The sequence below is a fragment of the Emydura macquarii genome, unplaced genomic scaffold (genome assembly GCF_026122565.2).
Source record: "Emydura macquarii macquarii isolate MOO-44397 ecotype Brisbane River unplaced genomic scaffold, CSIRO-AGI_Emac_v2 contig_554, whole genome shotgun sequence".
NCBI classification, from domain to species: Eukaryota; Metazoa; Chordata; order Testudines; family Chelidae; genus Emydura; species Emydura macquarii.
In genome coordinates, this window is record NW_027130691.1 from 5,300,340 (window position 1) to 5,321,333 (window position 20,994).

At 44.7% G+C, this 20,994-nt stretch overlaps 1 protein-coding gene across 5 annotated transcripts in view; it reads right to left on the reverse strand.

Moving 5' to 3' along the window:
- The window catches only part of CUX2 (cut like homeobox 2), a 217,734-nt gene extending 198,887 nt beyond the window's left edge, over nucleotides 1–18,847 (reverse strand). For 3 of the 5 annotated variants that reach the window (XM_067539539.1, XM_067539542.1, XM_067539538.1), the window contains exon 1: nucleotides 18,726–18,847. In XM_067539539.1, the coding sequence (XP_067395640.1) occupies nucleotides 18,726–18,788 (63 nt within the window). In that variant the 5' untranslated portion in view covers nucleotides 18,789–18,847. Of the gene's footprint in view, nucleotides 1–18,101; nucleotides 18,194–18,725 lie in introns of those variants that run through there. The other 2 variants (XM_067539540.1, XM_067539541.1) reach the window with 2 other exon arrangements.
- Nucleotides 18,848–20,994: the final 2,147 nt, after the last annotated feature.

The window sequence follows — 20,994 nt, forward strand, 5'->3', positions numbered from 1 at the left end:
CAAGCGGATAACACCAGCTCAGAATACATTCCACAGAAAAATACTGTGCACAGCACTCTCCATTCTGAAAGCACTTCACAAAAAACTAACCTAGTCCCAGGACAGCCCTGTGAGATCGGAGGTGACATTCAAGTTACTCCTGGACCAGTAACTAGTTAAAAGATAGGAAACAAAGGGTAGGAATAAATGGACAGTTTTCACAATGAAGAGAGGTAAATGATGTCCCACAGAGATCTGTACTGGGACCAGTACTGTTCAACATAGTCATAAATGATCTGGAAAAAGGGATAAACAGGGAGGTAGCAACATTTGCAGATGATACAAAACTACTCAAGATAGTTAAGTCCAAAGCAGATTGCGAAGAGTTACAAAGGGATCTCACAAATCTGAGTGACTGGGCAACAAAATGGCAGATTCAATTCAATGTTGATAAATGCAAATTAATCCACATTGGAGAACAGAATCCCAACTGTATATATAAAATGATGTGGTCTAAATTAGCTGGTACAACTCAAGAAAGATCTTGGAGTCATTGTGGCTAGTTCTCTGAAAACATCCACTCCATGTGCAGCAGCAGTCAAAAAAGCTAACAGAATATCAGGAATCGTTAGGAAAGGGATAGATAATAAGACAAAAAATATCATATTGCCCCCTTATAAATCCATGGTAGCCCACATCTTGAATACTGTGTGCAGATCTGGTCGCCCATTTGAAAAAAGATATAATGGAATTGGAAAAGGTACAGAAAAGGGCAGCTAAAATGATTAGAGGTATGGAAAAATTTCCATATGAGGAGAGATTAATAAGCATGGGACTTTTCAGCTTGGAAAAGTGACGACTAAGGGGGGATATGATAGAGGTCTATAAAATCATGGCTGGTGTGGAGAAAGTAAATAAGGAAGCGTTATTTACTCTTTTCATAACACAAAAATTAGGGGTCACCAAATGAAATTAATAGGCAGCAGGTTCAAAATGAACCAAAGGAAATGTTTCTTCACATAAGGCAATCAACCTGTGGAATCCCTTGCTGGAGGATGTTGTGAAGGCCAAGACTATAATAGGATTCAAAAAAGAACTAGATAAGTTCCTGCAGGATAGGTCCATCAATGGCTATTAGCCAAGATAGGTAGGGATTGCTGTCTGCCAGAAGCTGGGAATGGCTGACAGGATGGATCACTTGATGATTGCCTCTTGTTCATTCCCTCTAAAGCACCTGGCACTGGCCACTGTCGGCCACTGGTCTAACCCTGTATGGCCATTCTTATGTTCTCTTTTATGTTACTCTTTTTACAGGCAGGGAAGCCAAAAGACTTTGGTGGGAATTACACTCCCTCCCCCGAGAGGACAATGTTAATCCTCTCAACGGCATTCCCTTTTGCTTACCTGGCCCATCACGCTGCCCAGTCCAGGTCTTGCTCTGTTATCAGCATACCCAGAATAGCAGCTGACCCCAGGGCCACCGAGACCCTCATGGTACCTCGTGCCACTCCTCCCTTCCCTCCAAAGGTCCCAGTTTTGGGAAAGCAACCAGACTTCTCCTTCTCCTCCACCAGATTACTAGTGCCAGGGAGACAGCAAGGTTCTCCATGCATCCTTCTGAACAACACACTTACTCAGTCAGCCAAATAATCCGCTAGGTTTGACATTTCCTCCAGTCGCTCAGAGCACTTAGGTCCAAGAGTGCAGCATGTGTTCAGAGCAGAGGAGGGAATTTTCTAGCCACTTCTGTCTTCCCAATCTTCTGTTTAAACATCAGACAATGCACAGGACATCACCAGCGAGCCTGGCTTTCTCTGCAGTTCTGTAGTCTTCGATTTATCCCATAGCAGTTCTTCAGAGTCGAGGCTGAGGGAGTGACCACAGCTCCCTCCTTTCCAATCTACAAGTGGACCCTTCAGACAGCACAGCTTATGGTATTCTCCATCTTAAGTGTGTTTGAACCAAAACCTCATTAGAAACAAAAGACCTGGCCATACCTCTGGTTCTAGACACCTCTCAAACGAAGGGTTAGGGGAGGAAAATGATCATATTCTTATTTGCTAAAAAGGCTCAGCACTTTAGGCTTGGATTTCTACAGAGCAATGAGTAAAATAAAGGTGGAGTCCTCAGAATGGATACAGAGGATGGAGGGAAGGCATTGTTCTGACCCTAAAGACAAAGGATCTGCCAGACAAGGCAATGATGTGGCTTTTTAAGTATTCGGAAAGGAAGAAGATGCCATCCACTCTACGTACGGGTCACAGGACTCTATTAGACTCAGTAGTGCCCATTCTAGACTAGACTGTCTATGTGAGGAGGAGTCAAAAGACATTTTTTCTGCCCTCCACGTTATGTCACTGCCACCACTCCCAAGGGCAAGCGCCCTACAATGCAATCCCAGTACTTAACGGGGACATGGGATACTCAGGCCAGCAAAGTCAGACGCAAAGAGGTTTGGAGTTGGTCTATCTAAATAAAGATGGCCCCAGAAACTAGGGGAAAATTAGACATTTTAGTGTCCTAGTCTGATAAGGATTCTTCCATGGAGGGGAGGAGAGCCACCATCAGGGCAGGTGCAGTGTATAGACTCAGCTCCCTGCTCATCCCAGCTCTTCGATGAGGGCATCTCCTCTAAGCAAAAAGGGTGTGAAGGAGATAAAACCATCATGTCAATATAAGGAGAAGCCCAGGAGGTTCTTGAAGCTGCTGAGGATTTAAAGCAAAAGTTACAATGGATCCAGTGCTCCCTGCTTTGCCAGGGGAATGGGAATAAACCTAGAAATCAAAAAGGGATTGGATATTTACATGGCTAACCAGACTAGCCAGAGTTGTCCTAATTACTAACAAACATTTGGGGAGGGATATTAAACTCATACTTCAGGGCTCAGCCAGTCTCTAACTATTAGGGGATCAGGATAAGACCTAATGTCAGGGGCAGATTACCCCACATTTTACACCTTCCTCTGAAACATTTGGTGCCAGACACTGTCAGAGACAGGACACTGGAGTAGGGACCTCCATCTGATCTGGGCCAGCAGCTCCCGTATTCCTATGTCCGTAACTTTAGGTTATCACTAGTAACCCTGCAGTACTGTCACCCTAGAGCACACTGACACTATTCTACATCGGTACAAGAGTCTCAGAATGAGCCGGGAGGGTTTGGATATCAGGTAAAATGTTAAAGAGAGCCTTGGTGTGTAAGGAGCCGGAGGACCATTGCCCTTTACTGAGTGTTTTCTCCAACTCCACTGGGCACAGGAGAACCTGAACTCGGAAATCAAAGCTGGCCGATGCGGAAGTTACAGTAGCAGAGGCTTACAGGTAAGAATGTTAAGAATTATTTGCAGCACAGCTGAGTCCATCAGAGCTATTCAAATGTGAACCACACAACCACACAACCCATTCCCACCAGCCACCATCAAATACTAAAGCTACATGACCCTAATAAACGCTCCATGAATCAAAGCACGGCTCATTATCAATCACCCTGCTGATGTGCTAGACTGATTCTGAACAAAACTCCTGGGTTACACCAAATCAAACGAGAAAACGTCATCTTCTGCAATACGCCTGGGACTTCTCCAAGAGGCACTGGGCACATGTGTCTCTGACAACCTGTATTCAGAGCTGTTGGTGCTCAGCATCACCCCGGATCAGGCCTTCAGCTGTTTCCGTGGTCAGAGAGGAGAGGACTAGAAGTCAGGACTCCTGGGTTCTAATCTGCCAGGACCCTGGGCTCAAACCCAATCCTCTGTGTCCTTGGGGAGCAGCCTGGTTGTTGCACCGCACTGACTCATCCAATTACCCAGGAAGTCACAAACATGGGTGGGCCAGCTTCAAATCAAGGGTTCCCTGACCTGCTTCCTGATTGGCCACATGATCTTGACCTTGATTGGCTGGTGACCATAGATAAACTTCCTGCTTCCTTTTATTTTCTGACCTTGGCTGAGCAATAAGCCATAGCCATTGCCCACTAGCTGCGACTCAGACCCTGCATCACCCAATCTTGTCTTGCTGCCTCGCTGTACCTTCCCTTTGGATTGGATCTCCTGGCTATCAGACCCCTTGCATGAACTCTGACCACTGATCTGAACTGTCCTTCAACATGACTGACCCCTGAGCATTATATACACTCAGTTCTGAGACTGTCTTGCTATGTGGCAAAGAGCAAGACACTTAACCTAGTTCACCAACCTCTTTATGCCTCCGTTACCCCATCTGTAAAATGAGGGTGGTAATGATTATCTAAAGACCTGAAGAAGAACTCTGTGTGGCTCAAAAGCTTCTCTCTCTCACCAACAGAAGTTGGTCCAGTAAAAGATATTACCTCCCTTGCCTTTGTCTCTCTACCTCTCTGGGATTAAGTCATGTTTGTAAAGTGCTTAGGGATCCTCAGCTGAAAGTAGCTATGTCAGCACGCTGTACGATTATCAATGAAGAACAAATCCATTCTGCAGCGAGGCTAGTCAACACCATGTTAGTTAGCCAGCACTCATGAAGATGAGTGGCTCTGCTTATGCTGCACGTTACAAGACCCACTGCCAGCATCAGGTAATACTTTATTATGTTATCCTGATGGAAGAAAACAAAGGGAGCTTGAGGTCCTAACTTCAGTAAAAAACTGCAAGAGCGTTACCCAAAGCAAATGGGCCACGCGCAGAGCAGCTGACGCACAGCACAGCTCCCGCTAGAGTAATATTTACATGGGGTTCAAATTGGTTATTTACTTTTTTAGAAATCTGTGTTGCAGAACAACTAGCTAGCACGCACATGCAGACCAATGAATATTAAAACAGCCCCGCGTTACCAGTGAGTCACTTAAACTGCAACTAAATCAATACTCCGGGGTCCTGTTTCAGCTTTTGGGAAATGTTACACCAAACTAGTCAAAAAAATAATTACACAGTGAGGAAACATTACAAGACACTGAAACCATTTTGGAGAATTATATATGCATATACACATACACGCTCATATCCACACACGTGTGTTTGCGTGTGCGTGTAAGTAATCTGGAATCTAAACTTAAAACAAATGACCTCTTCTTATGGTGCAACACACACAGCTGGCAGAAAAATGCCAGACAATGGAATTCTGAAAAAAGGCTCTTTGTTGCCACTGCCAAAATAAATAATATTAATGCTCAGATAAAGCACAATCCTTAGATTACACACAATCCTTTCAACTGGGTTCTTTTCTCTTATATTATCATATACAGCTGATATGAAACGTACCTTGATGAGTACAAAACTGATTTAAGCATTAGCCCTCACCAAACAGCCAGGGCAGTTCCTGAATTTCCATAGGAATTTGCCATTCAGTCTTCCTGGGATTACAGAGGTGAATTCACACGGGATAGAAAATTGCAAGGGGGGTGGGAGTGGGTGTGCACGTGCATATGCATGTATCTCTGGATGGAAACAGAAATACTCATCCATGTGTCATAGATCCTATACCGCTACCAGTTTACAGAGATACTCCTTTAGTTTAAGAGGGAGGGACCTGTTGTTCTGGACCAGGAGACTCCAAGGTCTGTGGATGCACAAAGTTCCAGCAGACATGGAGCGTAGCCTAAGGAAAACTGTGTATTTCCCCAGTGGGCACTGATTTGTTACAATATTTGGTGCTTGCCTCCTTCAAGTGCTATATAAACACTATGCTCCACCTTGCATCCTCACTCACCCAAAATCCCCGCTGGACACTGAGTGTTTTGGGTGGGTGAAGGAGAGGCAACTACAATACAACAGCTTTATAACAGAAGACAACTTGCAAAGCAGATCAGTGGGGCACTGTATCATGAATACCAGAAAACACCAGAAAGGGAAACAATTTACAGCAAGTTCTGGGCAGATTTTAGTTTGTTCGCTCTCTTTTCTCCTTTTCCCCACGGCGATACCCTCAAGAATTCTGGACTGTGACTACAGACTATTCCTTGAACACAGGCCAAAGTCTGCTGACACAAGTATCACTTCCAGCACTTGTATACAACCAGTCAGGATAAAAGTGCGCTAACTGTAAGTCCCTGTTAATTAACAAGTACTGCAATAAATAATGAACACTGCAGCTTTCTAGTCGAGCTAAACCTTTGGTTAGATTCCATTGATGCCCCCTGCCACCGCCCTCCATGGTTGATATCTTGCTGGCTTTAGGGTCTAAATTGTCACAGCACAATATACTAGTGCTCTGTGCAAAGATGCCTGCACAACCCATTTACATATACGTACATTTTCAGAAATTGCATAAGTCAGTCATCTGCTTTGGAACCTCAGAATGCACGTACATGCAATTACCTGACCTGCACACACAATCACTGCAATTGCATGTGCAAATTATGTGCACAATTGCACATGCATTTTGGCATTCTGATCTACTGTTAGGGGGCCATTTTCTGTGGGGGACAGTGGAAATCACAACAGGCTGCACTGAACAGCCAACATATTCCCTGCTATGGCACACAGTGTCCCTCATTTTTTTCCTGTATTTGGAGTGAAACCATTTAGTTTGCAATGGCATCTTTTGATCACGTACAATCATGATCAAAACTATAAGGAGACTGCACTGGTCATTCCTAACAACACAGAGAGAAAAATCAACAAAGCCAGTGTCCAAGTGAGAAGTTAAACAACCTTTACCCCCCATCTGAATTCTGCAAACATAATTTCTACTCAGAATGCTGTTCCCCCAGCTCATCCCAGCACCCTGTTAACATTGTGTGACTCACAGGTAACAGCTCTGCCACCGACTCCTCTGGGCAGAAAGCTTTGTGCAGAGCGGTGTCAATTGTGTAAATACATGCAATGCTGGCAGAGTTGTTCACGATGGGTGAATCCCTTGCACCCACACCTATCCCTGTCCAGAGGAGCCTGTGCAAGACTCTGGCACCCACTAACACTCCCACTTAAAAAGGCGATTGAAGTGGTGCTGGCCTGTCTGCCCAGGCAAGAAATGTCATCCTGTGTGACTCCAAATGAAGTCCGTGAGCCAGATTCTGCCCTCAATTACCTCCACTCAGCCCCAACGAAGCAACAAGGACTCTGTCCCGGAGAGCAGAACGTGCCCTAATGGCCGCTTACGCGCCTTGTGCAAGTTTCCCCAGAGAGGTCAGCTCCTCTGAAGCATGGCCTTTCTGCTGCAACTCAGAAAGAGATCAGCCTCCCCACACTTGGGATTTTAAGGGTTTGATTCTGCCCCCACTGAAATCAGTGGGAGTTTTATCACTGAAAGGCACCTCGCCCGCTCTTAAACCTCAGCAAGATCTTTGGATTGCAGACACAGAAATGCAGGCCAATTATATGAGCATAGGACTAGGTGCCAGGAATCCTGGATTCTAATCTCAGCGCTACCACCAACCACCGCTGAGGCCTTGGGAAAGTCACTTAGCATTTCAGCCTCAGCTTCCCCATCTGCAAAACAGAGATAATGCTTGCCAGCCTATTTTACAGGGCTATTGGGAAGATTCATTAATTAGCAAAGGTTTGTAAAATGCTTTGAAGATAAAAAGAGCTGCATATTGTTAGTTTTAGGAATCTTCCCCTGCCCCAAAAAAGCAGATCAAAACAGGGTAACACTCCCACATGAAACTAACTAAATAAAACACAACAATCCTGCCTGCTTTTCACTCACTCTGTAACAAACAAAAATGGGTTTAAAGCAGCATAGAAAAGTGTAACCACAAAAAAGGTAATAAAAAAATCACAAAGAGATGCTAATGTAATGTACATAGGAAAATGTTACAAAAAGGGGAAAGCTTTTAAATAAAGTCTATCCTCCTCTATCAACCTCAAGATTTATTGACCCAAGTAGCCATATTGACTGAATAAATCTTGATAATGACCTCAGCAGAAGTCAATACCTGCTTATTATCTCCCAAGTTGGGGAATTACATCTTTCTATAATAGGAGCAAGAAGGTACAAAATGTTCTGAGAAACTTCAGAGCCTTTTTGGATGGAATGAATGTCCTAAAGGTTCATTTTCCAATTTAAGAGGGACTCTTCCTGTGCTACATAAAGAAACCATGCTGCGGATCCATTTTCTATCTCAAGGCACAAGAGCAAAAAAAATCTGTATATGCACATCCTGTAGCTTTCGAACCTTCCATTCATTTAAATCAAATCTCTGCTCTAGGAGCAGGATTCTTCAGGTCTTGAACCCCCTCAGTCCCTGCAAACGTGCCTGCATTTTAATTCTTAATGTTGCATCGGTTACTCTCATGAAAATTTGCTGAAATCCAAGCAGGGGACCTACTCACAACCTGTGGTAGACAGAAAGTCAGTCACTTCTATTTCCAAGGGACAGAAATAGGAGGGGATTGATACTGATCTAGTAATTCAAACTCACCCCTTTCTCTCCCCCTATCTGAACAACACATGAAACACACTAGGTATCTCTACACTGAAGTTAAACACCCAGGGCTGTAAAATTACAGTGTAAATGATCGAGTCAGCTGACACGGGCCAGCCTTAGGGGGTTGACTCTAGTGTAGACATACCAGAGATGAAGGCAACTGACCTGCTGAAGCAAAACCATCCCCAGAAAAGGACACAGAGCACTAAACTTCTGTGAAAATTCCTCCAGTCCTCCCTAGACAGCACCAATCGGAGTCTCTGGTGGAATAAACTGGCACAGATATGTATCACTGCCTGTTTGCTGACCAGAGTCAACACTGTATCAAATCTATAGTTTATCTAGGCAATCTTGTCTTTGGAAGAGACATTGAGCAAAGCTAGTCTGAATTTTGGGTTTTGCTAAAAAAATCCAAGATTTTACAATAACCAAACCCAATGAAAATGTTTTTTATTTAATTCCAATGGAAACTTTTTTCAATTCCTCATCACTGTTTGTAGTGTGACTAGCACAGCATGATGCTAGGCATAAGAACCTGAAATAGACTAGAAGCTGATGACTAGAACAAATGCCAAACTGACTAGTGTATTTTCAGTAGCCAAGCAGAGAGAAATGCAAAGAGTGGAAAGCCAATTTGATTTTTAAAATCCAGGGAGCTGCTTCCAAGACAAGCAAGGAATTCTGATTCCTTAAATTATGATTTTTAGCATGATGGTTAACTATGTTCAGTGGAGAAAACATCTGATCAGGGATCAGAATGCACAACAATAATTTCTGCATTTTTATTTGAAGCCTACGCAGACAATAAGAAAAAATAAATGAAAAGAGCAGCTACTGTGCCAACATATGGAGGGAGACAGATAGCTAGTTGTGAAAGCTCTACAGAGGTTATCTGGTTAAGGATGTGCCTCCTGAAGGGATCTCGGGTTGGAGTGTTCTGTCTGTTAAAACTGTTCAGATCACCAAACAAGTAACATGCAACTGCAGGTCAGGAAAAACTAGCCTCCATGTGTGGTTGACTGTCCCACAGCATTCATGTCCTGAGGCGCTCCTCCCATGCGGGCCTGGTGGTGGCGAGATGTTCTGCTCGGTCTCAAGCGAAGGGATCAATCAAGTGATTTACTCAACAACAAGAATGAGAGCGAGGCCAGATGCTGTTCTTAGTTACGATGGAGTTACTCCGTCCAGACTGACAATGCTGTGCAGTCGTAGCGCAATCACTCCAGGCTTACAGCAGCGTACTTGAGATCTGGGTATGACCCGGGACATCTAACACAAACAGCAGCCTCCAAGCAAATTCTCCTCTTGCTCCTCTGACCACATGGGCCGTGCAGATCAGCAGTGGCCAAGAGGACGGCTCTTAAGCCATTCTGCCTGCGCAGGCCAGGATAATTCTGGGGGCCTGGCAGCAGGGCGGGGGCGCTCGGCAGCTCTCCTGATTGCTGCTCCACAAATGAGCAGTGTGCACCATCCTCCGTCTCACCCCGCCAGCACCTGCCTCCAGAGGGCAGCAGGGCAGGGGCAGAGTGTCAGGCCACGCCTTCACGTCAGCTGATCGTGTTCCTCAGGACCGCAGGGTTCCACCAGGCACAAGAGCTGGGCCCAAACGCTCACAAGAATGCGAGGGCTCCCCCACATCAAGCAAAATGCTTAAGCACATGCTTAGGGTTAAGCACGTGAGTAGCTCCACTCAAGGCAATGGGACCCAGACGCATGTTTAAAAGTTACCATTGTGCTAGATCGGGGCTTGCCGTGTTGTGGTGAATGCTCTAGAAGGGGAGGGTTGCCTGGCACCATCCCCCCACACGAATGCCCTGTAGCCACATGCCTCCACTCTTTTCATTCCAGCTGACTCTCCGGAGTATAATTTATGGACAGTGCATGGTGGTAGCTAATCTGAATGCTCTGCTAACAAGTGGAAGTGCACGTCTGCAAACACCAACTCACTAGATGATAGGCCAGGAAATACCTAACAGTCACAATGTTAATAACATCCACTGCTGGCCCATGAGAATCCGATAATATTTTTGTTTATGTCCCCTGCTTGCGTCTTGGTCACATTTTTCCCAAGGCCGTAGAAAGAATCCACTAAACTGGATCAGGAGGCCATCCAATTCATCTCTAATGGGCTGCAGCATGCGCACAATTAATTAATGGGTTTATTAATTAGGGAAGAAGTCACTCTTCAGGCTGGAATTGGGGTCACCCGTTTCTAAAGCGAGAGCTGCTGAGCTAAAGATAAACTCTAATTTTCTGCAGCTTTCCCAGCCTTGTCGGCCACAGTCTCAATTATTCCACCACAGGATAAAAAATATATCATCACACTTTGGTAACTTTCACAGCCTGACTTTCTCCTGCAATGAAAAGAAATTCAGAATTAAGAGGAGGGAATTGGAGTAGTCACTCCATCCAATTCTCCCTCCCCCCTATTTTTTCTTAATTGACAATAAGGATCCCCAGCAAAACTCCCAGGGATTTCAATGGAGCAGAAGCAAGCCAATAATTACAGGTGCCAGAATTGTTGTTATTTAACATTTGTATACAGGGCCATAGGCGCACATGGTTCTGCACGCACCGATAAAAAGCAGACCTTGCCCTGAGGAACTTGCAAATGCTGGACCTAAACCTGCACTCAAATCTGCACAGACACACCCCACGCCACACCTAGATACACGTGCTGACTTAGGGCCTAGATAAGAAACAACATGGCAAAGCAGGGAAAAAGGAAACAAGCTGAGTGAGACGAGCTATAAAGAAGACGGCAACATGGAGAAGATGCTAACGTCTGATAGGCCACATCAAATCTCCCATTCATTAAAACTCCGTTTCAATTAGATTGCCTCAGCCTGGCGGGGGAGGGTCAGGTATTTCTGACAGGGTGACTTGGAAAAAAAAAAAAAATCAAACCAACAGCTTCAATCACACATTCTGCCTGCTCAGAGGTAAGAGGAGATTGCTGCAGCCACCAGCACGCCATACATTACCTACAGAATTAAGGCTGGATCCTGCAAACACTGATGCAGGTGAGTAACTTTACGCAGATGAGTAACCCATGGATTTCAACTGGGCTGCTCCTGGTGAGAAGCTCCTTGCAGGTATAAATGTTTGCACATCAAGGCCTAGAAGATGAACTAAAGAACGGAGAAGGAAGATGGTGGTGCTTTATGCCAAACAGACCTGCCTCCCTGTTACAACACAGGTCAGGGAAGTTCGGGGTATCTACCTGCAGCGTACAGTGCCTAGCACCACCACCTAGCCATCAGCATTCCAGGCATTCCACATTCCACAATAAACAATACACTGTATTTTAATAGGAGTTTAATGACCTCAAGTCAGCAAGAAAAGGCTACTAAAATTCATAACTCTGTGTATTGCTCTGTAATCTACCCTCTTGTATGTGACGACGGCCAAGAAAGCCACACACTGTTCTTTTAACACAGTGGGGAAAATGGGCTTTTTCAATGTTATAAAGCATCCATTTTTTTGGAAACTGTAAAATATTTTCACCCATTTCATTTCCCCTTTTAAACAAAAACAGCCCCCGATTCTTTACAAACTTGGTGCTCACTGCTGGCCTCTCAATGCTACACAGCATTTAAAATGATAAGGATATATGCACACTGCCTGCAATACGCAAGCAGAGCAGAACAGCCCACCATGAAACCACCCTATGCCCTGGACTCCCCTGGCTACAGCAGCAATAATGTGTAAATACCCAACTAGAAACCCAGGCTGACACCATGTCCTGGAGCCACTAAACCCAGGCTCCAAGAGAGCAAGAGCGTTCCCAGAGTCATACCCAATACCGGAGCAGGTAGGGCCTGCCGGACATACCCCGTTCCACTGTGGCCTGGTATCGCGGGGGTCCATGGTCAGAATATAGCATTATATTACATATCCTGGTTACAACTGGACACGATGAAGCAAATTAAAGCTGAACGTCCTAGCTTTAGTTGTTTGAAGCCAGCTTGTAATATTCAAGTAGTGGTTTATTTAGAGCAGTGGCTTTCAACCTTTTGTCATTTGCATACCCCTAAAAAATTTCAAATGGAAGTGTGGACCTCTTTGGAAATCTTAGACATAGTCTGCAGACCCCTAGGGGTCCATGGACCACAGGTTGAAAACCACTGATTTAGAGAAAATAGTGGTTCACATTCATCCTGGGTGCTATTCCATCAAAGCCATGGCATTACACCCAGGATGAATGTGGCCCATTAACTTTAATTTAACTGCTCCTTTAATTATCCTTACGCAATAATCTTTAACCCAGATTTCTGTATATTATTATGCTCTCTCTGCTTTGAGAGCCATTATGAGCTATCAGATCAATGAGAGTGTAGTCTGGAGCCACAGCAGTTCCAAAGGAGATGCTACCATCCCAGTGGGTGCTGTTGGCACCACGCACCATGATGGCCACCCAAAGGGAGGCCCCAGCATGGTGTCATACAGGGAAAGTCGGTGCTTTGCAGATCATTCACCGACAACACCATCACAGATCATTTGGAGCTGTTGTGGTTTATTGTATAAATGGCAGTCAGACCGGTCGGGCGCCAGCTGGAGCAGGTAGGGAAAACTGGGTCTGAGAGACCCATACTGCACGGAGTCAAGCCTTATGCAGGCTACGCTGAAACTTGATGGAATAGCTGGTGGAAGCAGTTACTGGGCATGTGCAGGAACAGAAATACACATTGCAAATGACTCTCGTGTGGGGAGAGGAGGAGAAACTTTAGAAGCTAACTGGATTGTTTTCCATTTTTCCATCAGGAAACCCTGCCTCCCCTTCCCCAAGAGGATGAGTGAAGGATTTTAGCTCGACAGTCCTGACGACCCATCATGATCCTTCTCTTTGACTTCAATGGGTCAGGATAGAAACCTTCATTCTCCAGGACAGTGGCAGCCTGGGTAGTGGTAAGGGAAGCTTCCCTTATACTGTCTATCCTGACCCAGAAGAATCACCTCCAGGGAAATGAAGATAATTCAGACCCCGTAACCCATTCAATCCTTGGCCTCTCTGCTGAGATAGCCAATCAGTAGGCTTGCAAGGATTATATTTCTATATGTAAAAATCAACAAATGATTTCACATACACATGCGAATGGGTGAAAAAACATTTTCATCAATGTTAATCAAAACATACAGATAGGCAAAGTAAACAGAATGCTTGAGTTCGACCTAGAGCTCAGATTTTGACATATGATGTTGATTGTTTGTGATTTAACGGTTATAAAGCTTTAATTTTTTAATCTCAACATCCACTGTCGTTAAATAAGTATTGCCAGACCCCCTCCCATAATTTCTCACAACTGTAAATATTTAAATCGATAATAGAAAAAAATGCTTAAAAATAAATTTCGATATTACCTGTCGAAATTATTTTAAAAAATTAAAATCTAATTCTGCCAAACCTACCGATAAGGGTGTTAGTTTCTAACGTGACCACAGCTAACTACTTGCAATCCCCTTGTTTCAAAAAACATGAAGCTGTTTTGAGTTACTGAAGTTTCAATGTATTTTAAACAATATAGATTAGATTTGCAATCCCATCTCAAAAGGAGTCAAAAAGTTCTCAGTAAAATTTGTTCCAAGGCTGAACTCATGAACATTGTGGGCCGGCTCCTCAGCTGTTATAAGTTGGCATAGCTCCATTAACGTCAGGGGAGCTCTATGAATTTACACCACTGAGGATCCAACCTCAGGTCTCAATCCATGACGAGATCTATGTTAGCATAGAGCTCAGAACCTCTGGAAAATAAGTGGAACGAATAATGGAAACGGAGACACTTAAAGGTAGTGCTGTTAACAGTTTGACTTGGCCTATGAAGAACAAACACCCTTCTCGCCCCATTCATAAACAGGGTTAAGACACATGGGCAGGGTAGCATAGTGGAAGCTGGCCCTACTGTTACCTATGTTGTACCTCTTCCATAGAGAGCTCAAGAACCTGAATTTCCAGAGCTGTTGACCTGGCACCGTCCACCTTGTCCAAGGTCACTGAAAAAACCTGGACACTTTTTTTTTCTTCCAAGTGACAGTTTGATCAAGATCGTAAATGCAAGAAGATTACAGTGCTACACACACACACACACATCAAAAGGGGACATCTTTATGCTGCTGCAATGGAATTTTGAGTCTTTTAAGAGAAAGCAAGTCCTGCACAGGTCTTTCTTTTTTTCATCATACCTAAGAAAGTATTAATATAATAATGGTGTGACTATATCAAGAACCAGCACTGTTTGGGGCAACAGCTTCCCCAAGCAAATCCTTAAAGAACCAGATATGGTCTCAAGTTTTACCACAAAAACAACTGCAAATACGTTATAGAAACAGCTAGTTGAAGAAACATGGCTGAGTTCCACCATTCAGCCAGCATCTACAGAGGTCAATGGAGTTAGAGAGAAACTCATCCCTGGTTTAACTCCACTGAAGACAATAGAGACATAGCTGGGATGAATCTGGCCCTGTCTATTGCTTTTAATGTGTGTGTACCTGTGACTCTGATACACAGCAGGAATTGATTCATGTATGGCTTAGGGCTATTGGCAAAGCTATCAGTTATGCTGTACTTTTTAAGAAGCAGATGATGAAGCAGTAAGTTGGATAATCCAATAACTTCTCACTCTTACTGTAAATTCTGAATATCCTAATGATATGCAGAGCCCAGAGCATTTGGCAAGGTTAAGTCCTCCCATGAAGAGCTCTGGAGGTGGCTCTGGAAAGGCCCTGGGCATATCCACTGAGGTAATATAACAAGGTTATTCCACCTACGACTGTTCTACAGTACTGCAGTTAAGTTTATTAGGGCAAGTTTCAGAAGTTAAGCTTCAGCCAGCAGGACTGATGGCTTATTTACTGCTGTCATCTATATAAAGAAGAATTTTGACACATTGTTAAATGATAGCACATTTAGATAAGTCAAGCTGTCATATCATTTAATGGATGTCTAAACTCCCTCTATAGCTGATATGTAAAATTTATGCACTTCAGAATATCATAAGGTTATAATATTTTAATCACATCCACATTTTTTTCTAAACTTTGAACAGTGAAAACATTCCATCAAGCACAACACATTCAGAAGATTCTTGGCACTCTGAATGGCAAAACAGCCTCAACTAGATGCCTTACATTATCTACCACTTAAGTTTCTGCAGACCTCTCCACGATGCCCACTGGCTTGAGCATTGTTTCACAGGACACACACAAGCACTTGCCTTACTGAAACGAAATGCACAATATCTGATTTGATGAACTCATTCACACAATATAACCAGAGCCAATTTATAAAATAGGGCAATAGTAGGTATTTATCCCCTAGTTTGGAGCAGTCTTTAATATCCAAAATCATCAGCTCTCAATGCTTTCCACTGCTGCCTTTTTAAATGTACAATGGGCTGCATCTCGGATGTAGAGAGCATATAATCCATACACCGGTAAACTGAACATAATAAAACAGAGCAAATTAAAACAAGAAAAATCATAAAGGTATGAATCCTGTTATGACTACTATACACAAGAAAGCTGTAAAAAAATACAGCATTAGTAATGTACACTATAAAACAATCTCATAACCAAATGAAATATGCCTGGCATTATCTTTGATAGAATTTTATCTCTTCTCATTTCCGAACCTACTTGCTGTAAAAAGGCTCTATGCCATTTTGATCAAAGTGCTACAGAGTATCCTATTATCTGCATGTTTTACATATGCCCACCATTTGTCAAGGCTGTCCAAACTCTGCCATTGCATGGGCGTTCCAGGCAAACAGGCCTGTGCGTACAAATAAAAAAGCATTTGGAGGAATAATAAATGGATTGTTTCAATTTTTTTTAATAGAGGGCATTAGGCCAAACTGGCACAAGGTCACCTTTCCCACCACCATCCAGGGGAGGCGCCAGAAGTGCTGCCTAGACAGAAGATAGTAAGCACTATCACTCACTTTACAGCTCAGCACCCACACCCAGTCACCCATTCATCCAGAACATCTGAGAATTAAAGCTGTACACCTCTTTCCAAGGGAGCGCAATGAAGCTGGAGAGTCACCTAGATCTTCCAAAATCCCTCCCAGCTCAAAAAAGTTATTTTTCTTTCACACCAAAAACTAGTTGTAAATATTTTTTTAAATAAAGGTCAGTGCAAAAGTCTTCAGCATGCTGTATTAAGGGATCCTTTGTATCCCATGTGCTTAGAATGGTAATCCCCTTCAAACCAAAAGACCATAAATGAACAGTCATGAAAAGCTGGCTGGAGTACCTGTATTACTTTGAGGGTTGAGTATCACAGATGTACTAAGTAATCTGCTTAAAAGCCAAAATGTATTAAATGCTGGAACTGTTGATACATTATTGAAGTGCCATAAATCGTATTTAAATTTGTTTAGTCCCCTATGAAGCATGCCGCATTTTAAAGTCTGTAATATCCTACAGGGATAATAAACATATTTAATATCCATGTAAATGAGCAACTCTCCTTTTGTAGGAGTTCCAGGTTATATTTCATCTCATTATGTGCCACATACAGAAAGCTATATAATGACAAAATGTAAACACCTATTTTTTTCAGGTCAACTGTCCTCTTATAAATGTTAACAAAAGGCTTATCGTTAATTTCACAGACCAGTGGCACTACAGCTGAATACAGTATTCCCTGACCTAAACAGAACCACAAAGGATCTCTTTCCTAATGCAAGATAGGTGTATCCATCACAAGTCTAAAACACTGACAATCAGATCTATATGCACCTTGAGTAAGGTTATAAGATTGAATATTAGTTGGCTAATGAAAATTTTGTTAACTGACATTCAGGGATGAATGAACCCAAATACCACTGCTGTAAATCTGCACGCTAAATTCTCAAGACCTGAATAACAATAGGACCACAGAAGGGCTCCAGCCAGCCCTGAGCAGATTTGATTCTCCTTCTGCTTTCTCCCATATCTGTTTGCCATGCTCTTGTCATTCCTTATGTTACAGAACATCAATCATAAATAAAGAGTCTATGCCCTCAGAGTGCCCAGGTCTGATTCACAAACATTAGCAGGGAATACAATTACAATTGCCTTAACACCAAACACAATACGGCCAACCTATAACAGGGGGAGGGGGAACCAGCCTTTTATTTATAAGACACTTTTTTTGTCATTGCAGCATTTTAAAAGGCAAAAATACACACAACAAACAGGTTGATTTGTTTCTTTGCTACATGCTCATGGTCAGTAAACATCTGAAAAATGCAAGTCACTTGCAGTTGATGTTTTAAAAGCACTTTGCCTGCTTTTGAATTCATTTGATGTGAATGCCAGTTTCTGGGGCTCAGAGATGGTAGCACTTGCCTGAATGTAAGAAACTTAACAAGATTTGCATATAGGCAAGAAGCTACCCTTTTATCTTCAGCCTGATTATCTTTTATCTTAAGCTAATGTCATGGCAAACAAGTCAAGATACTATAATAGGTCTGTTATCTGCATCATTTCCCCACAACTTCTGCCTGCTGTGATTGCTACTTCAAAGATTTAAACATTTATGGAGTATTCAGTGCAGCAGCCAAGACAAAACAGTCGCTTCCTAAGCTCTCGATAAATACGAAGTTACTATCTACAACGCAGCCCTGAAAACCACATATACAATATTCGCAACACCCCGGATAGTCCTGATCTATGCACACGCACAGACAGGCACGCCGAGCTCTGCCTGCTCTCCAGAGCCCCGCACGGCGGGAGAGAGGAGAAAATGGAAATCGCCCCCCTTGAAAAGTTAAACATCTGCATTTGCTGAATTCACCTGCCTGGCAGTTATCGGAGAGCCAAGGCTACTCGAGTCCCAACGCAGCAGGGGGGAAACTTCCAGCTCCGCATGGGGAGGCGAAGCCTGCTCCAGAGAGGCTGGGCAGAGAGCTGCCAGGGGGCGAGGGGAGCAGAATAAAAGTCCGGGAAGTCAGCTTGCCCCCTGCCAACTGCCCGCCCGGCAGCAGGGACCCGCCAGCCCCAGCCCCAGCCCGCTCCCCTGCCCTGCGCCCGGGCAAGGGGCGGAAGGAAAGTCCGCGCCTCGCCCTCCCCGGGGCAGCCCGGAGAAGTTCCGAGCCGGGAGGAAAGCGGCGGGGGGGCGGCCGGCAGCTGACCGCGGGCAGGCGGAGCGGGGCGAGGGCGCCCCAGGCGGAGCAGGGCGAGCCGGCACCGGGCTCTCTAGCGCTGCTCGGCGGCGGCGGCGGGCGGATCAATGACCGAGCCGAACAAAGAGCGGCGGCGGCGGCGAGGAATCAATTCCTGATAGCTATCGATGCGGGGGAGCCCCGCACCCCCCTTCCCGCCGGCCCCGCCGCGGCGCCCCGCTAAAGCCCGGGCCGGGGGCTCTCCGGCGCGCCCCGGGGCTGCCCGGCGCAGCGCAGCCGGCGCTTCGGCCACTAACCTGGAGCCGGCGTAGATCAAACTGCTTCCAATATTGAAACATCGATCCCACATCGGCGGCCATCTTGGGGGATATTGAAGAGAGGCAGGGAGAGTTTTTTGCTCCCTCCGTGGCTGGACTCAATATCCGGGCTGGACTCTCCCCGCCGCCGCCGCCGCGGTCCCCGGCCATCTCTCCAGCCGCCCCCCGCTTCCCCAGCGCGCCCCCTCCGCCGCCCCGCTGCTGCCAGCAGAAGTGGCTGCCCTGCCAACACCCCCCCCCCCTCCTCCGCCTCTGCCCGCAAACAAGGCAACAAAATACAGCCCGGCTCGTAAATCAGCCAGGGAGCGAGGCGGGGGCGGCGGCGAGCAGCCAGGCGTGTGCGAGGTGCAGGCAGGCGAGGCAGGCAGAAGGGGAGCGGGCGAGGATGCTTCCAAAGTCGGAGCTCCCCCCGCCCCGTCCCGTCCCCCGCCACCTTCCCCCAAAGTCCGGGGACGATTTTGCAAGCGGATTTGCACTTGACTTTGGCTTTTTTTTTTTTTTTTTTTTTGCAAACTTATCAATACTGACGCAACGTGCGGATCAATGCAGGCAGCAAAGGGAGAAAGAGCTTTTGGGGAGGTGTGGGGCGGGTGCATAATTTATTCCGGGGGGGGGGACGTGCCCCGATTTCCCTCCCCCCCCCCCCGCACAAAAAGTTAGACTCGTTCTGAGTTTGCTTGTTGTTATGATTACTGTTGGCCTCGGGGCCCCCCGTGCGGTCCTCGCACCCGGAGCGCGCGCGTGTCCTATACTCGAGACGTGAAGGAGAACCTGCATTCCCCAGCGGGCTCGTGCTTTCTGGCTGCGCGGACAGTGTCAGACACCAGCCTGGAGCTAGTCCTACCTCTCAGCCAGCGTTGCATTGTGTGCTGTATTGCCCTGTTGGGTGGGTGGTGTCTAGAGAATCCACCCGAGCGGTTGCGTCCTCCAGTACCTTTCTGTGCAGCAGTGGGGGCTTGCATAGAGCGGGTCGTGCTTTAGATGCAAGGACATAACACCCGAATATAGGTGGCGGCTGGTCTCTGACTGGTTTGCATTTTGCACGGGAAGACGTGCAGTTTCGATGCCAAGGTTCGTCGTGCACTGTGTGTTGCCAATAATCCATATATACGCTTCAGGCGAGGGTTGGATCATCAACCATGGGGTGCTTCTGTGCACCCCACGGGAGACAGCGTTAGACCTGCCTCAATTTTGTTTTGTTCTAATAAGATGGATTTCTAAAAGAAAAAAAACGTAGATTATTTGATGGAGATTTATATTTTATGATCAGCCAGCTGCAGTTACATCATTTTTGTATTGGGACAATAGATCACAGCACTGCTTACTAGAAGGATAAAGTTCATAAGAGTTAGAAAGCTAATAAATTACTACTGTTTTCTATACCCTCCTCCATAATCTTTCTGCCATGTGGCAGGATTTCTAGGATATCTCATGCTTTTAAGCTATTTGAAAAGTTTTTTAATGTCATGCAAATAACTGTTTGATCATCCCTTTGATATTGGATTGTCTGAAGGCTTAGTTCTGAATCACTGAGTCTGTATATGTCATTTAATAAAAATACAGTTTTCCCCTACTACCTTTACATGCATTTTCCATGGGCATGGCTAAGAGATGTAATTTATCAGATCACTGAAAGACACAGACAGCTTTCTCAATCCACAATTCATCTGAATTTGCAGACAGTAATGAGTTTAAATTTAGTAAGTAAATTCAGATTGCACCTATTCTTCTAATAAAGGCTATATGATGTGATGGTGCTTTTAAAAAAAATCTTGGCTCCAGATAAGTTCGCAATTACATTTCCATCTCCACTGTACAAAATTAATTTATGAAGGTTTCACAACTGTGTGGCATTACAATTTGTCTACTTACAACTCCTTATTATAAGCACTTGAAATAAATGTCTCTTTTATAGCCCTTTAAGAGGCCCTTGTAATATGTGATATGTGTATATGATCTTTCAGGGTAATTTAATTTATATTTAAACAAATCAATGTAAACAGTGACTTGCTTTCCTTTAACTGCTAAAGAGAAGACTCTTCCAGACAAAGGTTTTTTAAGAGAGCCAGTAAACTTTTTCAGATTTTCAAACTGACAGGTTCTGCACCTTTGACCCTAACAGGAATTGCCACAGCAAACATGCTTACAGCACAGCAGCAAGAAAAATCCAATAATTCAGATTGTTTTAAGACTGTGATATTTTTAAACGCCTTAATGCAGCTATTCTCTGAAGAATTCAAACAACTTT